Raw genomic sequence first — 24237 nt, 5'->3', positions numbered from 1 at the left:
TAGCTGGAACATAGTAGAGACTTGATAAATATTTATTTAGTGATCAGTTTGGTTTTGGACACATTGTGCTTGAGAGTTGCATGACCTTCCGGATACTGTACACTTTAAATCATGCTTTGTCTTAATTATACCTTAATTCACATTTTTCTATTAAATGTAGTGTGCAATTTTTTTTAAAAGGAAAGCTGGGCTTCCTAATTACGATTTGCTATTTCTATGATTATGAGGTGACCGTTTGGGGCAAGACAGAGGAGTTTCAACATACCACCTCGTACCTTTGCAGCATTTGGACTCTAATCACATCTCACTGATTTTCTGTTTGAAAAATTGGCTTGATAGCACAGTACAATCTATACACGTTGCTGACTGCCCTGATGTGATCAGTAGCTAGGTAACAAGAGAAGTCAGTGCTGTTAGGTCCTTTCCCCAGACCCGCCTCACAGTGCCACTCCAATGTCTTCTGATTTTAAGTCATCTTTGTCTCTGGGCATTACTGTCATTGTCAGACAGAAAAAGAAATACCTTCACTGATGAGCTATTTTCCTTCTTTTGTTTCCTAAATGCATTTAAAGCTGTTGCAAAAAGTACTGGTAGCTGTAACTTCCTCAAAAAGGAAAAACTTGTTATGGCAAGTTGGTATTGAAATTGTTAAAACTGTCTTTTTTTTTTTTTTTTTTTTTTACAGAGGCAGAGATAGACAGGGACAGACAGACAGGAACGGAGAGAGATGAGAAGCATCAATCATCAGTTTCTCGTTGCGCGTTGCGACTTCTTAGTTGTTCATTGATTGCTTTCTCACATGTGCCTTGACTGTGGGCCTTCAGCAGACCGAGTAACCCCCTGCTGGAGCCAGCGACCTTGGGTCCAAGCTGGTGAGCTCTTTGTTCAAGCCAGATGAGCCCGCGCTCAAGCTGGTGAGCTCGGGGTCTCGAACCTGGGTCCTTCCGCATCCCAGTCCGACGCTGTATCCACTGCGCCACCACCTGGTCAGGCTAAAACTGTCTTTTAGGAGCCCTGGCTGGGTAGCTCAGTTGGTTCGAGAGTCTTCCCCATATGCCAAGGTTGCAGGTTTGATCCCTGGTCAGGGCACATACAAGAATCAGCCAATGAATGCATAAATCAGTGGAACAATTAATTGATGTTTCTCTCTCTCAAATCAATCAATCAAGTTTTTTGAGCCCCGCCTTTTAAATTGTTTATGGGGGAAGACTAGCTCCAGTGTCAGGTCAATGAAGACAGTGAGATAGAAATTAGGGGTCTCAGCTCCCTGAGCTGGTCTTGGACAAGTCTTTTGCAGTAGGGTATTTCTTCTAAAATGATGGTTTTTCCCCAAAAGTAGCTAAACTCAGTCTTGGTAGAGGAAGAGTTTTCCTTACAACTACTCACAGGATAAATACACGAATGGCCTGAAGAAAGTGGGCCTTCTATCTCCTCTGGGGAGATTATGACTCTTCACGGAGGATGTGAGGGGCAGACACAGCACTCCAAGCCTTTCTGTAACTTCTGTAATCATTCCCTCAAAAATCATATTGGTGGCCTGCCCTGTGGTGGCGCAGTGGATAAAATGTGGACCTGGAACGCTGAGGTCTCCAGTTCGAAACCCTGGGCTTGCCTGATCAAGGCACATATGGGAGTTGATGCTTCCTGCTCCTCCCCCCCTTCTCTGTCTCTCCTCTCTAAAATGAATAAATCTGTAAAAAAAAAAAATCTATGGATGTTTGATTACATTTCCTCTTATGAATGTTTTCTGATAAAAGCAACAGATTCTGTAAGCTACTCAACTGCTGTTACTTCTAAGGCTTTTAAAAATCACTTGTAAACATGTTTGTTACAGGCAACTGTAGCTTGTCCACTCTACCTCTAGAATCTTTGGTACAGTAAATTAAATATGCTGATATAAGCTATATGATGAATGAGCCCTGTGATCATTAACCCACACCTATGTATACAGAATGGGTTTTCCTGTTAGTCAAAAGTAATTCGAGTTGACTTTCTGGCTTTAGTGTTCTCCTTGTTCAAAGTAAAGGATGTTTTCAGCAGATCCATATCCAAATACAATTCAAAGGCTGGTTCTATCACAGGGTATATGATATGCTTTCTATAAACTTAATTCATTGGAAAACAAAAGGTGTAGGCAAAGGCTAAGTCATATGGGTAAAAAAGTAAATCAAATCCTAAAAAGCCAGGTTTTATGGTGTGCCTGATGTGGTAGTGGTGACAGGGATAAAGGAGGCTGACATCCACTGAGCACTTACTATGGATTAAGTGTTTTACATGCAGTCAGTCAAAACAACAACCCTATAAGGTCAGTATTATTACCCTAATTGACAGAAAAGATAACTCAGGTTAGAAAGGTTTGATGACTCATCTAACTTCACAGCTTGTGTGGAAGGTACCGCTGGGGTGGGGACCCAGGATGGTTTGGTTCCAGAGCCTATGAGCTTTCTAGTGAATCATATTGCTAGATCTAAATGAAGCAAGTGCAGTTGGTATTTTTAGGGAGAAAAGTATACCTGCCTCCATTGAACTATGGATCCTATAACCTTAGCCAGTAGCAGGAGGTATAACACAGTGGTTAGACATATAAGCTTTGGAGTCATAGATCTGGGGTTGAGTCCCAGCTCAACTTACTGGCTGTGTGACCTTGGAGAAGTCCTGTACCCTCTCCAAGCTTTAGTTTTCTCATTTATAAAACAAAAACAACAACCAATTCAAATAGCTGTTTCAAGGATTAAATGTTTTAAGGATCAAGTATTTGGCAGGTTGCCTAGCAAATTTTGAATATTCCGTAAGTGGTAACAACTATTATATTCATAACTCTATATGCTGCTTAAAGTCACAGATCAATGGAAGAAACTGACCTCAAGATGTCATTTAACATATTAATTAATAAAAAATAAAATATCCTACAAAAAGAAGTAAAATTTAGTGTTTTCTATGCTACCAGGACATATATTTGTCAATTCATAAATTACAGTAATAAAAGTAGAATATAAATTATATATTTTTAACTTTGAGTTTTTTTGCTATAAACATTTTTAAACCACAGAAAAATTGAAAGAACTGAAAATCCATGTACACACCAACTAGGTCCTACAATTAACGTGTTATATATGCTTTATCATAGCACTATCCATCAGTCCATACTTTTTTTAAAAAATGCATTTCAAAGCAAGAAGCATACAATAGTATATTCATCCCTAAACACTTCAGTGTGTGTAATATTAAATATTGTTCAATATTTGTTTCAAGATTCTTTTTTTATTTTTTGGTCAAGTTTACATACAGTGTTTAATGCACGAATAATCTTACAAGTGCCCTGTGATATTTCTGACAAATGCTTACACTTGTGTGACACCAGCTCCTGTCAATGTCAAGACTATTACTTTTACTCCAGAAAATTCCCTCATAGGCAGTATACATTTTAAGTATAAGGGAACAAAACAACAACACTGGGCTCAAGAATCAAAGATTCTCGGTTCGATTTTATCTCCATTACTCATTAGTATTACACACAGACACAATACACACAAACACAAAGGCAACCATAGTTTTCCCTACCATAAAAAAAGAGATAATGCCCATCTCACAAGGTCTTTGTAGAGGTTAAAGTACAAAGTACAAAATTACCTGGAATACAGTACATGTTCAGTAGATGCAACCAAAGGGTACTTTCTCTAGACTCCCCTCCCCAGCTCTCCCCAAAGAGAGGATGTTCTTTTTGCCTTCAAAAAGAAAACGGTCAGAACAAAAACAACAACAAAAGTTAAATGAGATGAGGGAAAAAGGCATCTCTCTGCATAGGCAGTCCTCTTCCAATTTATTCACTCTGACTTCAGCTAATTAAACATCTGTCTTAATGGTCTCCTCAGCAAATTAGTCATCCCTACTTTGTGACACTGATTATTGGTTGCAGCCTTTTCCCTACTTGCTATCATTCCCAGAAACTTCTAGGAGTTTACTCACCAGGCACATGGCAAGGAATGATGCAGGGTCCCCATTAACCCCCCACAGTTGCCCTTGGTGCCAGTGCTGTTCATAATGCTGCCAGACGTGTCCTTAGATATGCCTCCCCAAATAAACCTGTTAAGGGGTGATAACATTTTGTCTACATTTCTGATTTCCAGATTATGATGCATTTCCTAAGTGTACCAGACTAAAATATAAACTACTTGACAGAAAATCTGTTTTTAAAACTAGTTTTGATGACAAAGCAAGCAGGTAACAACAGAAGGTCTCAAATGAGCTGAACTGGAGTCTGGTGAATTACCAGCTGGCTCTCTGCACAGAAAGCTTTGCTGGTGAATGAAGGGGCAGTAGGCAAACAAGTGAAATGGCTGCCCTTTCTCGACACTGAAGCATGTATGTTCGTGTGTGTACGCACGCACGCGAGTATGTGTGGGTGTGGACCCACCTGCTTTAGCAGTAAAGGGGCAGGTGAGGTGGGGAGAATTGTATTCTCAACTATAGGGCATTTCTTAAAATTAGTTTTCTGAAATGGGACTTCCTCTCAATCTCTCTTCCCACTAAAACAACTGACTGACTTAAGAACTACCTTTTAGAGAGATAAATGGCTAATAAAAACATTTAACAGTGCTTAATTACACTAAAAACCCAGAAAAGCAAATTAAAACTAGATATTGACCGCTACCCATCAGTCTGACGAAAATGAAAGCCTGCTTACACCCAGCGCTGGTGAGTGCGGGCAAGAGCACCGTCAGGTGACCTTCCACCACCAAAGAATGGGCCCCGCTTGCCCAGGGGGATCTGTTTTCCTCAACATTTTAAATAAGCAAACCTCCCATAAGCAGTCCCATAGTTAAAATACATTTAACTAGAAAGATAAAAATGCAGTGGTCACTCTCATATACAATGCTTATGCCATATTGATTAAAAGAGTACAAATATCACCCATTTTTTGAATGGAATCATTTTATAAAAACCTTTACGCAGATACATTTCTCATGAGTTCATTTAACATTTACTGAGTGTCCTTTATTTGACAGGCACTCTGCTGGACGCTGGGTATACAGTGATTTTTAGAAAACAATATACAGGGTCCTGCCCCCATGAAACTTACTGCTTGTGTGTATATCTGCGTGTAAACTTAAACAAAAACCCAAAGGATTTACAACAAAGAAAGAGGAAACCCCTTCAACTTTTTACTTCACACACCTTCAAACTGTTTGATTCTTTTCCCCAAGTCTTTAATTTTATTTTTAAAAATCTTTAAAAACCTTTCCTCAACCCTGTTTTAGTATTAACACCAGGAGAATGGTGGCAACTACAAGCTGTTTCAATTCTCCCCAAACTGTGTGTTCAGCACAATAAACAAATCAGACCTTCGCACGGGGTCCACCCCGCTGCACCCTGGCTTGAGCACCGCCCCCTTCTCCACACCTAGTCCAGGCGGGGTCCATCCCGCTGCGCCCTGGCTTGAGCACCGCCCCCTTCTCCACACCTAGTCCAGGCGGGGTCCATCCCGCTGCACCCTGGCTTGAGCACCGCCCCCTTCTCCACACCTAGTCCAGGCGGGGTCCATCCCGCTGCGCCCTGGCTTGAGCACCGCCCCCTTCTCCACACCTAGTCCAGGCGGGGTCCATCCCGCTGCGCCCTGGCTTGAGCACCGCCCCCTTCTCCACACCTAGTCCAGGGCTCATCCTACGTCGGATGGAGTCCTTAGGAACCCCTCACCGGTGTCTCTGCCTCCTGTTTTATGTCCTCTAATGCATTTTTTTAAATGCAGATGGTGTTTTCTATAAGAAATTATGACTATGTTGCTCTCCCTTCAATAGTTCCCGTCCACCATCAGAATAAAATTCAAACTCAACCCAGTTTACAAACATGATCTTGTCCCACAGGAGCACTTCAGCCTCATCATTCCCCGCCCTCCCGACTCCTGCTCGACTGTGTTCTTCACACAGCTCCGTGCAGTCTCCACAGGCATCAAGCTCTCTCTGTACTCTGTCCGCCTGAACGTTCTTTGCCATCCTCAGCAGCTGGCCAGTTTCCATGTCTCTTCTGGCCTCAGCCAGGTATTTGCTCAGGAGAGTCCTCCCTGGCTTCCTGAGGCTGGACTGGGTCTCCTCTCCCACCATGTGCACCCAGGCCCCACACTTATTTCCACTCATCATGTGCATGATATCCTAACTGCCTGTGTCTCCCCAACTAAACAGTAGGTGTCTGGAGGGTAAGGGCCATGTCTTGGCTTCTACAAAGCCCGCTGCCTACACAGTGCTTCCTGCGTGACTAGCCGCAGTGAATGACAGCCCTCTTCTGTCTGAGTCCCCCACCAGGCCTGGCCTGTCCGGGCAGGCCCCTGCTTAGTTTCTGCAGCTTCTCCTCTGCCCTCTTCCTGCTCCAGTAATTTGAAATGTCTATGTTTTGTGACTACCCCTCAAAACAACTCTGTCTGGAACGTTCTCCTTTTCACTCACCCATCTGGCAAGTTAATTAATCTTCAAAAAGCTGTCAAAGAAATCAGCTTCTCCAGAGCATCTTTTCTCAGCCCCCGCCTCAGCCAGTAGTTTGAAGTAGTCCCGACCGTGCTGCATTAGTAGCTTATGCATTTCTACTGATGAGTTTCCCTGAGTTCACTGCCCCTTCTTCTGACTCTGTTTTCTAGTACGGCCGCTGGCGTGGAGCAGGCAGCACTGGTGACAATCGCTGGACTGCTCAGGGTCTCTCAGAGCTGCACAGAGGGCTGGCATAGTGGCCCTTCCCTATGGTGGCCTTGATTTACCCTCCCTCAACCGCTCCCACATCAGAGCTGAGAAAAGGAAGGCTCAGAGAGGTAAGTACATGGTTACAGTCAGTCACCATAGTTTCTTATTGTAGGGCACCCCCCCCCATTTTTTTAACATTTCTAAAATCAGGATATAGCTTACAATCAGTATGTACATTTAATGTAGTAGTGTCCCACGACCCCTGAAAAGCTGTCATTAAATTAGTGGTGCTCTGTGAGTCAAGAGAGTAAGAGGAAAGAAAAAGGAACAAATATGAAATATAACAAGACAGTAAAACTAGATAATTACTCAATGACAGACATTTGACATTCTCCCCTTTAGTCTTGCCATGTGTGTGTGTGTGTGTGTGTGAGAGAGAGAGAGAGAGAGAAAAGGGGGGAGAGAGAGAGAGAGAGAGATTGTGGCTCCATTTCAAGAGAAAAGAACGTAAGAGAAGAATTAAATGAAGAGGAGGAAGATGACAAAGGACAGTGGGCTGGGAAGATAGAAAAGGACAAATAAGGGAAAAGAACTGAGCACCAGGAGAGACTGCTAAAGAGGTATTCCAACATGGTGGGAAGGGCGGTGGAGGTGGCGGCTCAGAAGACTAGATGGCAGGAAAAGGAGAGGTTCAAAGACACTTCCTGTTCCTGTATCTTGCTTTAGCCTGTGCACGGTTCCTTTAGATTTTGAATTGAACATTAAAAGCTAAATGGATTGGAAGAAAAGCTGTTGACTGTTATGCATATGGAGCCAGCAGGCAAAATGGCCCAATGAGAAAGCAAAACATGTCTTAGAAGTTGAAGGTGAACCAAAAGATTTTCTCCCCTCTTACTCTCTTTACTCACAAAAATCAGTGGTGCCCTGGAATTAATTGTACCTAGTGGACCTAAGGAAACGTCCTCTGACTCCAAACTGTGTGTCGCCTGCGCCACTCCATAGCCTTCTGGGAGAATATGTCTTTTCCCTCCTTTCACTCTCGCTTTTTCTTAATCTAACCCATTCAGGTGACGGCCCCGATGGAGTGAATGAATAGATTGTGTGATGAAAAAGGAACTTCTGAAAGATTAGTGACCAGCAGGAAGAGTAAATGCTGGTCAAATGCAGTTTTGGCGAATGATGTATTTCAAGTTTCTCTGATGTGGCGGCTGCGAGAGCTCATAACACCTTCTAAAATAACTGGGTCTCTACAGTGGCTCCCAAAGATTTTTGCTTGACATAAATTCTCTAAATTTCCAGGCTTTCTGGATAAAATAGTTGACTGCAATGCCATCTTTAATGTGCTCTGCTCTATACTGAGGAAGATCCATCAGGAGCCTCGGAGCGCTCCAGACGGGGGAGGCTCCCGGGAGATGACGAGGGAGAGAGGAAGCAAGCAGGAATATTTAACTTGCAGCTTCCTGCCTGGAGCACTCTGAGTTACACCTTTAAACACCTTAGCAGTCCTAATTTACTACAGCTGTTTCCCACGGGGACCCTGGATAGTGAGGTGAGGGCCTCACTGGCGCCACACAGGTGGCATCAGCACGGTTATTTACTCTTTCACGAGGAACAGTTTTTCTGCAGAAAGTACTCCCTTTTTTGACAAAAAACATTTAAACAGTCCTATTTACCTGTTCTTCATCTTTCTTCTTTTTTAAAGGATTACCTGCTACAGATACGTCTGCATCTCTGGCTCACAAACTACTTTTATAAAAGACATATTACTGAATTTTCCATCTTTACAATTACACATGAAGTAACACTCTGTTCAACCCTACAGTCAGCAGATTCTTTACCTTACTTTAGCCTTTGGAGAGCACTTCAGGTTAGAAGAGTGTTAAAAATCCTACTCCATTTAAAACATAGGGGCTTCTCCTTCTCATAGGGCAGCTCAGGACAGGTGTATGTTGCTTTAAGAAAGCTAGACATACAACATTAAAACTGACATCAATACAGACAAACTGTGCAATTACAAAAGAATTCCTGGCTTTATATCCAGATTCACCACAGGGTTCCTTTAAATGCTACACTTCCCTAGCGCATTTAGATCTTAGAATCAATGAACATTTCTGTTTACAGAATTTTAAATTTGTTCTCCCATTAGGGTTCTAATAAGCAACATTGTACAATAAAAAGAGTATGGGCTTTGAGGTAAAAAAAGCTTGGGCTCCAATTTAGAATCTGTCATTTACTTATTGTGGAAATTTGGGTAACTTTAATTTCTCTTAGAGCTGAGGAAAGGGAGGCTCAGAGAGGTAAGTATATGATTACATATATAGTTACCCTAGTTCTAAGATGCAAATTATTTTCCCACTTTTTTTTTTTTTTTTTTTTTTTACAGAGACAGAGAGAAAGTCAAAGAGAGGGATAGACAGGGACAGACAGGAATGGAGAGAGATGAGAAGCATCAATCATCAGCTTTTCATTGCAACACCTTAGTTGTTCATTGATTGCTTTCTCATATGTGCCTTGACTGTGGGCCTTCAGCAGACCGAATAACCCCTTGCTCAAGCCAGTAACATTGGGTCCAAGCTGGTGAGCTTTGCTCAAACCAGATGAGCCCGCGCTCAAGCTGGTCACCTTGGGGTCTCGAACCTAGGTCTTCTGCATCCCAGTTCGACGCTCTATCCACTGCGCCACCTCCTGGTCAGGCTGTTCCCCCCCCCCACACACACACACACTTTTTAATACTTCTAAAAGTCTCATCTGTGAAAGAGGCACAATAAAATCTACTTTCTGTGGGTGTTGTACAGATTAAATGAGATAGTATCTTTAAGTACACAAAGGCACTCAATAATTTGCTTTTACTCCACTGGAATAGATCTTGGGGAAGACACACAAATCCCCTTTAAAGCCTTTTTGATAAATAACAAGCTAATTTGTATATAACTTTCTAGATCTATCTGGTAGGAACTAAGTAAGGCTCCTGTGTGAAGTATTGCCAGGAGTGAGTCAGAGGCGGGCCCTGTTGCTGCCAGTCTATCAGAGCCGGCACCATTAGGTGACAGGCTCCGAATCCCCACCCTGGAATCCAGGGTCTCAGCCTGGTCTGCACTCCTCTGTCACACTGCAGCCATCGAACTCGGTACTTCCTTCCAATTCTCTTCTTTATGTTTACATTCTTGGTACATCTCTTTCTCTCTTTGGGTCTTAGTATATTTCACAGTGATTACAAGTTTGGATCTTATTCTAAATGCAACTGGAAATCATTGAAGGGTTTGGAGTAGATATGATCTGATTCATATTTTAAAAATGCATATCTGGATGCTGTGTAGACAGGAGACTGGAGGAGGCCAAGAGCAGAGGCAGGACAACCAGCTAGCATTCTATTTCGACAGTCCAGGTGAAGTCATGTTGATGTGGATTCATCCAATGGAGATGGAAAAGAATGAATGGACCTGACCAGGCAGTGGTGCAGTGGATAGAGTGTCTAACTGGGATGCAGAAGACCAGGTTTGAAACCCCGAGGTCATCGGCTTGAGCCCAAAGGTCGCTGGCTTGAAACCCAAAGTAGCTGGCTTGAGCAAAGGGTCATTCGCTTTGCTGCAGACACCCAGTCAAGGCACATGTCAGAAAGCAATCAAAGAACAATGAAGGTGCCACAATGAAGAAATGATGCTTCTCATCTCTCTCCCTTCCTATCTGTACCTCTCTATGTTTCTGTCACAAAACAAACAAACAAACAAACAAACAAACAAAAAACTGGAATGGATTCAGGATGTACTCAGGAGGTAAACTGGTAGGATTTGCTAACGGATAGGATGTGGGGCATTAGCACAGTGAAGAATTCGAGGGTAAATTTTACTGTATGTTTTTCTTTTTAGTTGGGGAAAAAAGAGTTAAGTAAATTGACTGCAAAGAAATGTTTGGGTTTTTTTTTATTTTATTGACTTTAGAGAGAGAAAGGAAGGGACAGAGAGAGAGAGAGGGAGAGAAAAATATCAATCTGTTCCTGTATGTGCCCTGACCAGGGATTGAACCTGCAACCTTTGCATATCAGGACAATAACCAACCAAGCTATCTGGCCAACACAGAAATGTTCTTTTTATATTAAAGTGTAGTCAGCTTTAACAGTCACTGCTCCTCCCCAGCTCTTCCTAACTTAAATGTCAATTTCTCAGGGAGGAGTTTCCTGACCATCCTAAACTATACCATGAGCCCCCCATATTAATCTCTCTCTCAGCTCCTTATCATTACTCTCATTCTCGAATGCAAGGTCCCCCTCAGCAAGGCCTTGTAGATTTGCCTCACCACTGTACCCCTGCACCCAGCACAGGTCTGGCACACGAGAGCACATGATGAATGAACGTACAGACGCATTTCGGATCCACATGCCCATGTTACAAGAATTTTGAAGATAAAACTTCAGAATCCAATAATGTCATCATTAGCTGGCTGTCTGTCCCTCGAATCAGAACCCAACATCCTGTGGTAGATGTATACAAGCCCTCTGCTCCTAGTATTTTAGGGAATAAATGTTTGAGAAGTCCTCACTAGTGACATTCATTAGTGAGTTAGCAAGCAATAAAGTGGTCTATGACTATTAATAGAGATGGTAAGAGGAAGTCCACTTGACAAAGATAATATTCATGTTTCAAATTCTAGGTGGAATTTTGTAAGGGAAAATAGGAATTAATATTGTAAGTCTTATTAACAACATTGTGAGAACTTTTCAAAAGGATCAGCAGATGAAGGCAAGAATGAATGGGTGTAAGAAAAAGTAAATGAACTTCCGGTTCAACTTTTCAGCAGATGATAAAGAAAAGCACCTCCATTTCATGATGACAACAAATACTGAAATAAAGCAGCGTAGAAAATGGTTCTGATCTGAAAAATCCCACTTTGAAGCCTTTTCTCTTTGGTAGATCAAGAGACACCTACATAGTATATTTGTATCAATGTTAGAATTGACATCAGATGCCCTGACCAGTTGGCTCAATGGTACATAGTCAAACCCAACACAGGGAAGTCCTGGGTTTGATACCTGGTCAGAGCACACAGAAGTAGCCATCTACTTCTCCTCCCCTCCCTCTCTCTTTCTCTCTCCCTCTTCCACAATGATGGCTTGGTTGATTTGAGAACATTGGCCCCAGGCACTGAGGATGGTTCCATAGAGCCTCAGGCACTAAAAATAGCTCCGTTGTGAACATGGCCCCAGACGGGGGTTGATGGGTGGATCCCAGTCAGGATGCATGCAGGAGTCTGCCTTGTATTACCCTACTCTAACTAAAAAAATAAAAAAATTAAAAGGATCTGCTTCAGCCTGACTTGTGGTGGCGCAGTGGATAAAGCGTCAACCTGGAAATACTGAGGTTGCCAGTTCAAGAAAAAAAAAACCCTGGGCTTGCCTGGTCAAGGCACATATGGGAGTTGATGCTTCCTGCTCCTCCCCCACCCCTTCTCTATAATAAATAAATAAAATCTTAAAAAAAAAAAAAAAAGGATCTGCTTCAGGTTCTCCAGTGTCACTGTCATACCCAACAGCTTCAGCAGACTGGTAAGGGCTGGTAAAAACATTTTTAAACAACAACAAAATACTAAAAAGCTCAGAAGGTCACTGATTGTGAGGATGAACTTGCCAAAAGGAGGACTTGATGAACTAAACCCTTTACCTACTAAATAAAAGGTCAGTATATTTTACTGGCTAAATCATGGCTACTTTTCATTATATCAAAAACACTCACCCAACTGTTAAAATTAGTAAAGAGATTTCATTCAGCTAATTCTTCTAAAAACCAGAGTCTCCATTTATATTTTTCTTAAACAGTGGGGACTGATTCTCTGCAAGTACAGGTAGATTGCAAATGTCAAGTAGGTCAGTAATAAAATGAAAAGCTGGAGAGAAACTTTAAGAAAGACATTTAAAAATGGGCTTAAAAAAACGGGCCTTAGCAGAGAACAGATTGGAACGCACTGTGAAAAGCTTACAACTATAGTTCAGGACATGAATATTAATAGAAAAAACCCTGCAGTGTTCATAAATAGTTATGACTTGATGAAATAATTACAAATAATACAAGTTGGAGTCTTAGAGCAGCTACAAGTGTTTATAATGATAATCTACCCCAAAAAAGCAAGGGTTTCCACTGACAAAGCTATTTACCAGAACAAAGAAGACTTCTTTTGCTCAAATACCACCTTCTGATTTCTTACATATGAAAATTGGGGAGTGCCAGAAGAAAGAGCAATAGAGTATTTAAACATTAGGGCAGTCATGAGGCCTACATCTTGATTTAATAACAAAGTAGTTCTCAATTTATTATTATTAAGTGGAGAGTTGTCAGTCTGGAAAAAAGATGAGGGAAGTTAAAGATTTGTGGGTAAGCAACAGAAGTTCACTGTTAGCCTATCAAAGGCTTTCTGAAATCTTGTTAAAATACAACTAACCTCTAATGAACAAATAGTGTGAGAACTCTCAATTCTACATGGCACATGTGTAATCTCAAGTGGTATTTCTCCCCTCTCATTGAAGTTCGAAAAATAGCAGAGACCAGTGCTTTTCTGAACTCAAACAGGTGAAAGGTGTCCAAAGAGAGGGCTGAGCCATCTCATTGTGTCCCTGGTGTAGGGGTGCCCAGACTGCCTTCTTACAAAGACTGAGAGACTTAGGAAGTACTGGATGAGTGTCTTTAACCTGGTATCACCTGCCACCTAGTTCGTGACTAAGCTCATGTGTCATAATGGGTAAGTAATAAGGATTTCATAGCTACTGTGTTTGCCTCTATGACAAGAGGATTTTCCTCTTTTCATTAATCACCCTCCCAAACAGGTTCACTCCACAATACAAAGTTCAAAAATACCCTGCCTTGACCAAGCTAACCTGAAATAAACATCTTTGCCAAACTGAAGATTCTTTTATTTCATGAGAACAGACTTAATAAAGCAACAGAAAGGGCTTCTAGTTCTAAAAAGCTTTTGGATGAAGAAAATGGGATAGTAATTTATGTAAATGCATCAATCTCAATCAACTTCTCTAGTATGAAAAGGAATAAATAATGCAGATCACTGTTCTTCGGATAACGAGTCCGAACTCTTTGCCAAGGATATGGCAAAGACCCTGATGGAAATAGCAGGGATGTGCATATGAAGGTGAACACAAATAAATGTGTGTTTGATAAAAGTGGTTGCTAGGGACGGACATAGATAAATAGGTATCCAGTGGGACAGAGATGGCTAGGGACAGAGGGAATGACACTGGTTCATCAGTATCCCAGGAAGTTCATGAAGGTTTCATGGTCTAAAAAAATCTGTGACAGCAGAATAAAAAGTTAGTTCTACCACCTCTCAGACAAGTCAGAATAATGCTATCTTAGAAATACACCTATCAAAAAACACATTTTTTAGAAACAAGAGAAAAAATAAGGACCCTAAAAGAAGACGAATGTTTATTAAATATCTTTAAATATCTGAAGCTGTTTAAATGCTATTAGATTGGCACCTAGAATTCCACAAAATAGCTACTTTTCCCTAAGAAGGAGAAGGCATGCCTCTTCAATCATCCCCTAAATGCAAAAAGGTTTGACCCCCATGCAATAGATAAAAGTCACCCAAAAAATGAACAAAAGAGGTGTTTGGAAAAACCAGAACACCATTCATCCCAGCTAACGACTTGTTCATTATGAGTGATGATGGATAAAGACTTCTCATGCTGAGATGAAATCAAGATTTATATGCATTGTTTCCTCTCCCAACTTGTGGGAAGATCATCATCATTTAATTCTATCTCTGCGGCCAGTGATGGGCATCCAGAGAGCTGGTTATCAAACGGCGCAGTCAGCTGGCAAAAGCCGAAACGTGCAGTTGGCACATCTGGACGGAGCCGCCACAGCCGAGGGTGAACAATGACTCCTGGCAAGCGTCCAAATTGCTTGCAGACGCTAGCAGGTCTCATCTACAACCGCCCCTACCAGCATCTCTCTCTCTCTCTCTTTTTTATGAGAATCAGATTTTCATTGCTCCATTCAATTGCTCTCCTCTGCCATTTTTTACAGCTCTTATCGCTCCCCTGGAATATGGCCTTGAGACAGCTCATCCGTGTCCTTCACTGTGTTATCTCTTCTAACTTTTATTAAAACTTCAGCTTTTATCTGAAGATAGCTAATTAAATCTGGAACAGATTATATGCCTCCCCTTTTTAAAAAGAACACAAAACTACTTTCTTCAATCAGAACAATGTTGTTGTTTTTTTCCTTTCCAAAAGATGAAGCCAAAGGTGTTCAAGAAGTCTAATTTATTTACAAAGCTAAGATATCCAACACATTCAGATACAGGTTAATTGATATTAAAGTTGTCTGTGGTCTTTGAGCTATTTTTCAAAATAATTATTTCTCAATATTGGTAACATCTTTTTTCTCATATCCTTTATATATCACAAGTAATACCATAAGTTTATTTTCTATATAAAGTTGGGGAATGAGAAACTAGAGATTAACTGGTATTTCTGTGAATCAAGTGATTAAAAAAATTGTTTTACAGTTGCCCTCATTTGGTAAACTAAAAATTTTTTCTTTTATTTCCTACCCCAAACACTAACAATGAAAATCTTCCCCCCTTGGGGGATTAGGAGGAAAACCCCCACCTCACAGACATAGACTACAGCGGTGATGACCGAGGAAGATGGGGCGGGGAGGTGGAAGAGGGTAAAGGGTTAACAGTGACGGACGGAGACTTGGCCTTGGGTAGTGAACACACAATACAACATACAGATGATGTGTCAGAGAACTGTACACCTGAAACCTGTATCAATTTATTAAATAATGTTATCTCAATAAATTCAATAAAAATGTTTTTTAAAAGTTCCCCCCATTGAAAATTATGAGACAACATGAAATTAAAAGCAATACTTCAAATTTAGGATTGATTCAGTTTTCAAGATAGCTTTGTATCAGCTAATAGCTCAAGTAGCTTTGTCTTGATCTATCACAAATTATTAATGACAAAGCTTCTATAATTGATATGAACACATCCTTCTCACATATGCCACTGACTCAGTCCCTTCCTTAGGCCCATGGGTAACTTAAAAATCACTTTTTTTTTTTACTGCAGACCTGTTAACTAAGCTTTCCAGCAGGAATATCTGAAACATCTAGAAGCCCGACATCACACACCCGTATTCATTCATGCACATGCATGCATGCACACACCAACCACTTTTAACTAAGGGTTAAGCTTCTATCACCAGGGTATAATTTATTAGCATACCTGAAATTTTCTGGGACCCTTTTCTTCGCTTTACTGCCTTTAGCAAGATTTCTTTCATGGTGACCTTTGTGTTGTCCACCTGAATGAGGGAGAATCCATGAGCAGCATTTCTGTAGGAGAAGACAAATATTAAATTATACCAACATTCAACCAGAGGGATGTTATTGCAGCCTTCACTGTGTTTAAGAACATTTCAGTAAGTGTACATCAAAGTGCCAATTATTTAAAAATAGGTTAAATAAACCTACTTCTAATAAGAGACAGAGAAAGGAAAGCATTCTAGTATGAACAATTCCAAGTGAAAGAGAGGTCAGAGTTATTGCAAGGTTTTTCTAATTTACCTCAAATTGAATCTAATTGGTCTGTGTGGGTCACTAGCACCAGCTCCCAAGCCAAATCCTGCAGCAAGGATTGACAAATGATAAACTTGGCTTATGTCAGTAGATGTCACTGCAGGCAGATACTACCGTCATATTAAAGCTCATGGAGCCCTAGAGGAAAAATGTCATGTTGTGTGTGTTTGTGGGCATCAGGGGTGTGGGGGGCACATGACAGTCCAAAGCAATTTAGAATAAGGAAAAGGCTCTTCCTAATTGACCAGTAAAAGAAATACCTTATTTGTATATATTTTTAAAAATATATAACATATATATACTTCAGTGGAAATGTTTTAATCTACTTAGTCCTAAAAGGTTAAACAAATATTAGCTGAAGCATAAATAACTACAAACAAAATTATTAACATTACTTGTAATCTTCTAGTCAATTAAACTTAAGGGGGGGTAGTGGTTTCACCTAGATACCCTAAAACAGAAGCTCATCGCTGGTGAGGCGTGATTTCACTAAGACTGGTAATTGCAATAGCAAGTATCACTAATACTACTCCCCATGCTTGGGCACTGGAACAAAACGGGCCAGTTCCAACCAGCTCATGTAACAAATGGGACCCAAGTTTCTAACAATGGAACATGGGAATTGCCACAAGGAATTTGGTCACATTCCCATTTTATATCCCCACAAGAATCTCAAAGGGGAACATGGCCAAAAAACATGGCAGAACTTCATATTGACAAGAAATCTGAAAGAAAAGCCAAGCCCCAAGCAAAGCCATGGAAAAGCTCCCCAATGGTAGGACAGGCTGGGAAGGGGCCTTAAACCTAGCTTGGACCCAACCAGGTGGCTGGCTTGCTGCAGGCGCTGGGGGCTGGTCTCCAAACCAAGGACCCAATCTGCTTCCCTAATGCAGAGATATCGCCAGACCCCCTCCTCTCCACACAGCTTGCTGTTTAATCCTTGACATTCCATTTGTTAAAAAGCAAAAGCCGACGCTGGTCTAGCCAGCACGATCATCCATTTTAACTTGGTCAAGTTCTCGCTATCGAGCAGCAGGCCTGAGAACTGTCAAGCTAATTTTACTGAACACTCTGTTACTGAATCATGCCTGAGCCCTGGCCATTCTTTACCTCAGAAGCTGGACCCCATCCCAGAACAATCTTTAAAAGTTTATTTTACTGATCAAAGCAAAATAAGAAATAGCTCTTTTTTAAAAACTATATTTAGGGAGCGATGCAGTAAGTGATACTTTGGCAAGAGTACTGAAATGTAAAGTGCCTTGTGCATTTATAAACTTGGGGGTATTTGCTCTGGCGCTCGGCCAGCGCGTGTTTGGAACAAATGCCAATCATCCGCGCTCAGACGTGCTTTCCCCTCAGAAGTCAGTGTGCGCTCCATCTGTGACAATATGTTGGGCAATGGATGAGTAGGGCCTAAAAGGGAACACAAGTTCTCGGGTACTCACACACTAGCACTGGGCTAGATCTCACCAACTTCCACCTACCTGGGTTCCATCTGAACTAGTTTAGACTTGAGTCTGCGTATAAATTGCTTACATTCTCTCCTAATCTGCTGCTGGCTGATAGCATTATTTCAACCCTATATGTTTATCTTTTTCTGCATAGGCAAACTAAAAGCGCAAAAGGAAGCCTTATGTTTGGACTAATGTCCACAAATTAAAAGTGTCCTTTCAGAAGATTTTGAACAGAGGAAAATCCCTAGTCTGTATTTTTCTGTCATTTCACCAAAACGTGCCTGGGTGACAAGGTTAAAGCAAGCAGAGGAAATCCCTGGCACTTATCATCCACAGGCATTACTGATAAATTGTGTGGTGGAGGAATAAAGGATTACCTTCTGTATTTTTTCATTACACTTTTCTTTTGTTACAGAATACATAAATCCATTGTGGCACAATGTAATATGTATCACCATGCTACACCTGCGGACGCTTCCGAGCGGCTGCCATGTCTGTGCAGTCAGGAATGATAAGTGAACCACCCGTGAATGTTAACGATAGTGATCATTCTGAGGTAACTCGGCTCTCCATCTTCCTTTACAGCCTCCGTGCTGAAGCCAGGGTAGCAAGGTTCACGGGAGGAAAATGAAAACAACGGCGCGGGAAGGGGCGCGCGCGGCGCTCGAATGTGCCTGCCCGGGTGTGCGCTATCTCACTCTGGGGCTCCATTCCGGTAAAAACATGCACATTACACGGAGAGCGAGGTTGTGACCCAAGCGCTGCGCACGCAACCAGACCTAATGGAAGTCTCCCCAGGTCAGTCTCGCGCTCCACTCGCTCCTCTCCCTCCAGACCAACACCAACTTTGGATCTTGTTCCAAGTCTACAGCACTTAAGGGGGCAAAATGTTTCTAAAGCACAACATACAGGATGGAAGTGGTTCTCAGAATCCATCTAGGTGTAACTGTTAAGTTACGTTCCCATTTAATAAATGGATATGGAGACTTGCTACCATGATTTTCAGCCTGACTTCCAAACATTTGGAGTTTTATGCCTCATTTCTTCATAATCCAGGATTTTTTATAGGCTTTCTAAAAAGTCTATTGAAATACATCTTTAAAAAAAGCTGCTTTTATTTAGTACCGAGCACTGGGTCTGAGAAGGGGAGACCATAACCTAGGGGAATGCTGGCGGCAGGTGGGGAGGGGCTGGTCCCGCTCCCTGCCTTGTGGCACTGCATTCTGGGGTCGCCGTGCCTGTGCTGGCGGTGACTAGCCCTCACACGGCCCACTGGATGGAGGAACAGACAGATGGGCTACAAATGCAGAGTCTCGACACAGAAACTGCTTCTCCTTCTGCTCCCCTTTTGGGTGGATGGCCTGCCTTCTGCCAGTACGGGGCACCCTGGGGGCTGAGCGAAGCAGCTGCCCTGCCACAGCTCCAGGGCTGCCTGTGCTGGTTGAAGACCAAGTGCCGCTCCAGGGAGCTGACCAAACTCTGCCAGGAGGGCCTCCGTTCCCAGGAAGGTCCTGTCAAGTCCCATCTAAAAAAGGTATGGGCATTTTAAAGAGACATGACTCATTTGAGGAACTCAGCTCTGTCCCAGTGCAAAGCCACTCGGCTACCAGAGGGAAGTGTTTACACCAGCATTCACCCAGCACAACAAGCATTTCTCTCCTAAGTAGTAAACTAGAAGCGGTGGGGCACCAAGGGCAAGTAGGGGCACAGGGCTTCGTCTAAAAAGCTTGGATTCTGCTTACAGGCAAGAGCTGGAGCCAGAACCCAAGTGGGAAGGCAGCATATGGAGAAAAAAACACACGGGCTGGGAGTGAAACACCCTTTGGTTCAAATCCTGGTTCCACGGCGAACCAAAATGTTGCCTTAACATGTGGGAACCGCAGCTGCATCCACGAAATGAGGAGGGCACTTCCCTCCAGAACTGCCAGGGGGATGCCAAGCAGCTGGCACTAAGGCTGGCAAACAATAAGGGGAGTTAATACATGGTAGTTCTCTTATGTTTGCCTTGTCCCAAGCCACCACTCCAAGAGAAGAGGACCCATTCATCCCCTCTCCCCTGGTCCCTCAGCAGAGACTACTTATTTGGGAGAATGAATCTGAACCTTCACAGCTTTTAATTGGTAACACAGGGCCATTAAATGTGTCATCTACTTGGGCATGGCAGCAACATTCAGGGCACTGTCAGCAAGCACCCTCTGGCCCAGGCATCAAAGCTTCCCCTACCCACCTGAACTCAAATGAGAGCACTCTAGGCTCCATTTTCAAGGGTTTCCTTTCTAAGAGGGTAAACAAGACAAACAGCTACTCAGCTTAACTCATTGGCTTTGGATGGGGCCGAGGGAAGTCAAAAATCATGGTGGTGTTGCAGAGAAATTCAACGAAACTGATAGCTTTTTGATCTGAAAACTACAAGATATAATTTAACAATTATAACAATAATAACAGTAGCTACTATATTTTGAACACTTACTATGTGCCAGGTGCTATATCACACTTAAAAAACCTGTATTAACTAATTTGATCCTAAAATAGGTACTATTGTTATATATACTTTATAGAAACTAGGCTGGAGGCATTAGGAAATTTACCTGTGGTCAATCATCTATTTTGGATTCAGAAATCAACATATGGTCCCCAACCCAAGTAGCACAGTGCAGTGGGAAAGAAAAAGCAAACAAAGAATTATAGAAAAAAGCACAAAGACGACAGTCAGTCAGAGCCAAAAGATGGGCTCTGACCCCGGTGGAAAGAGGTCGGGGGGTCAGAGAAGCTTCTTAGTGAAGATGTCTCAATAGTCATCATTTAGCTCTGCCGTGTCTCAGAAAGATGGTGGTTATAGCAGGAGGCAGTGAAGCACAGTAAGCTATACAACAGCCTGCTTTGGAGGCCTAGCTCTGCCCTCTTGGCTAACTCCAGAGCTTGAGTTTGAAACCTCTTTATAGGCCAGAAGGGAGTTTTAAGGACTCAAGGGAAAAAGAAACTTCCAGAGAGCACATCCTCCAGTTTGGAATCACTGACCAATCTAGAGAGAAGTTCAACTTCCCTGTAACAAATTCAGTTTGATTACAAATGGCGCAACTCTGTACTAACCAAATAACTTACTAGGTCCCTTTTTAAAAGCCCTTGGAGAATGTTATGGTTTTATGGGCCAGTGTTGGTTTGTAGAAGTGGGGAAAGACTGCCAAGAATAGCACTCCATTCTCCAGTCCTGACCAGTTCATAACAATGATGAAGACACACTCCTCTAGTTCCCAACCTGTCCTGGTTCCAATTCTATGCATGTTCATTCCCTAGCACTTCAAGGTACAAAATGAAAATATATGAGCAAGAGAAAGCCGTGCAATAACCGTTGCATGCCTGCTTTAGAGCGAGCCCCTCGGGGATTACATTCTCCAGAAAGAGAGTTTACACTAGTGTGAATGCCACGTTTTGTTTCCCCTTGCACTGACAATTTTTTTTTAAAAGATCAAAGCATATTGTATGAGTATGCGATGTTTGACATTGGATAAAGTACTCTTTTTCAAAACAGACATTTTCCAAAAACATAACATGCTAGACTAATGGGCAGTGAGAAGCCAAAATGACTGCCCTCTGCCTTCTCCTTGTGTATCTTTGCCAGAGTCCTTGGGACTTGCCAAATCCGGTCATGCCTGCTTAGCCTGCTCGACTGATTGTGCCAGAAAAGAAAATAAGACACAGATGTATTTGAGCTCTTTGAGATGCCAGTAAGAGAGACAGCTAATGGCTTCATTTCGACCCTCCCCTTCCAGCTGGGCACAGGTGGGGGATAATGAGGTCCCTCTCCCTAATCAAACTCAATTATTTACTACTCTATATAACCGCAAAGACATTCACATTCAATTCAGAATATAAAACACACCGTGGGCTACTTCCAACCACTGCCACTGGGTATTTATAACAAACTCAAGTGGCTAACAGTTTGCCTTGGCAGGAGTTTAAGTGTGTAAAGTTTTGCAAACTGTTTCTGTTCAAATATGTCCTGCTGAAATGGGGTCCCAGGCGGGGTTCCATAACTGTCAGGTCAGTGAACTGCATAACATCTGAGAAAGTATTCACCATGCAGTGCAGACAGGATCTGGAAATCAAATGCTTCGTTCTATCGCAACCTTCTGAGAAGCATCACAGTTTTTTCAACAGCAAGACTGACATTGTATTAATAAACATTACAAGTCACTAGCCTGACATGTACATAGCAGCAGCTGACAGACTCCAACATAAGCTGAGGGGAGAACAGAGGAAATCAAAATGAGACATAGTAACTAAACGTGGCCAAAGAGGGTAGATCATGAAACAAATCACATTAGTGTCAGAAATGAGAGTCCTCAACTTTAAGATATATAGCAACTGGTCTAATTTTTGGACACCAAAGTAAGTTGATAACGATCTAAAATGTGGGCTTTTACTGGAGGAACAAAGTGAATCCTGGCACATTTTCAGCAGACATTCCAGTGAGCAAAACATACACATTTAGCTTGTCTGGCCTTTAAATTCTTAGAAGTATGTAATTAATGCTTTCTATTTTTATTACTTGCTCCAATATTTATGCCACTTTAAAGAGACAAAGAAAAATCTTTTCTTTCCTCTAGACAGTAGCTGTTGCCAAAAAGGGAATCAAGTCAGATTTACAAATACAAAATTAAACAGGCTGCATATGTTACATTTCCATATACGAAGACAATCTGGACAATGAAAATGTTTGCTAATATAACAGAATGAAAAGAAACAACACACAGTTGGTCCTCTAAGACATGAGCAAATAATAAATAACTAGGAAAATTAATACCCATGTTGTCAGGCCCGGTTACAATGAACACATGCATCTTCTCTTTTTTATCCCTTGTGCTATTTTAGCTGTGCCCCTTATCAAACTGGACGACCCTGGGTAAGTAACTAACTGCCTGTGACCTGCAGCTTCTACAGCTGCTCCTTGCCTATGATGAGGTTACATCCCTATATACCTCTTGCAAGTTGAAAACATCTTAAGTCAAAAATGCTTTTAATACACCTAACCTACTGAACATCAGAACTCAGCCCACCTTAAACGTGCTCAGAACACAATATTAAAAAACAAAAAGCAAACACGCAGGCAACACAGGCCACTGTAAAGTATCGGTTGTTTGCCCTCATGACTGTGTGCCCAACTGGGAGCTGAGGCTTGCTGCCGCTGCCCAGTATCATGAGAGCGTACCACACTGCCTATTACCAGCCTTTTGAAGTACAGATTCTGCTGAATGTGTACTGCTTTTACACCATCAAAAAGTCAAAAATCGCCCTAGCCTGACCAGGTGGTAGTGCAGTGGATAGGGCATCGGACTGGGATGCAGAGGACCCAGGTTCGAGACCCCGGGGTTGCCAGCTTGAGTGCGGGCTCATCTGGCTTGAGTAAAAAGCTCACTAGCATGGACCCAAGGTCACTGGCTCGAGCGGGGGGTTACTCAGTCTGCTGAAGGCCCACGGTCATGGCACATATGAGAAAGTAATCAATGAATAACTACGGTGTCGCAATGAAAAACTGATGATTGATGCTTCTTATCTCTCTCCGTTCCTGTCTGTCTGTCCCTATCTATCCCTCTATCTGACTCTCTCTCTGTCCCTGTAAAAAAATAAAAAAAAATAAAAATTAAAAAAAAATCGCCCTGGCCGGTTGGCTCAGTGGTAGAGCATTGGCCTGGTGTGCAGGAGTCCCGGGTTCGATTCCCAGCCAAGGCACACAGGAGAAATGCCCATCTGCTTCTCCACCCCTCCCCCTCTCCTTCCTCTCTGTCTCTCTCTTCCCCTCCTGCAGCCGAGGCTCCACTGGAGCAAAGTTGGCCCGGGCGCTGAGGATGGCTCCATGGCCTCTGCCTCAGGCTCTAGAATGGCCCTGGTTGCAACAGAACATGCCCCAGATGGGCAGAGCATCGCCCCCTGGTGGGCATGCCGGGTGGATCCTGGTTGGGCACATGTGGGAGTCTGTCTGACTGCCTCCCCATTTCCAACTTCAGAAAAATACAAAGTCAAAAATCCTTAAGCAGAACCATCATAAATTAGGGACCCTCTGTTTGTGTGTTAAAAAATGAGTTGCTTATAAGAAATAAATGAAATAATAGCTACTAGGGACACTAAACTGTATTAGTGTGCAAAAATGCTCGTTTTCTTTTTCCTCCCCCTTCCTTCCCCCTCCTCCTTTTCCTCTCCCTCCTCCCCTTTCTCTTCCCTTTTCCCTTCCCCTTCCTCCTCCTCCTCCTCCTCCTCCTCCTCCTCCTCCTCTTCTTCTTCGTCCTCTCCAGACCACAAGGCAATATAACACAAGAGTAGGAGAGGCTTCAAACTAATGATATCCTTTCATAAAGGTCTGGTCATTTGGGGTATACTGTGGAGATATAGTCATGAAGGCATAGTAAAACTACCAACCCTTTTGAAAAGCCTTCATACAGGAAAGAGCAATGAATCGAGGGCATGCTTCTTTAAGAAGCACTTACACTTTCACCTTCTACAAAGCAAGAGAAGCCAAGGCAGTTT

General features: G+C 42.4%; 1 protein-coding gene across 6 annotated transcripts in view; it reads right to left on the bottom strand.

Moving 5' to 3' along the window:
• Window positions 1–24237, bottom strand: part of MAPKAP1 (MAPK associated protein 1) — a 253138-nt gene that overhangs the window by 84212 nt on the left and 144689 nt on the right. For all 6 annotated transcript variants that reach the window (XM_066256207.1, XM_066256208.1, XM_066256209.1 and 3 more), the window contains one exon: window positions 15909–16018. In XM_066256207.1, coding sequence (XP_066112304.1) covers window positions 15909–16018 — 110 coding nt within the window. The remainder of the gene's footprint in view (window positions 1–15908; window positions 16019–24237) is intronic.

This window comes from Saccopteryx bilineata, chromosome 2 (genome assembly GCF_036850765.1).
Source record: "Saccopteryx bilineata isolate mSacBil1 chromosome 2, mSacBil1_pri_phased_curated, whole genome shotgun sequence".
NCBI classification, from domain to species: Eukaryota; Metazoa; Chordata; class Mammalia; order Chiroptera; family Emballonuridae; genus Saccopteryx; species Saccopteryx bilineata.
This window is presented reverse-complemented; position numbering and strand designations above follow the sequence as displayed.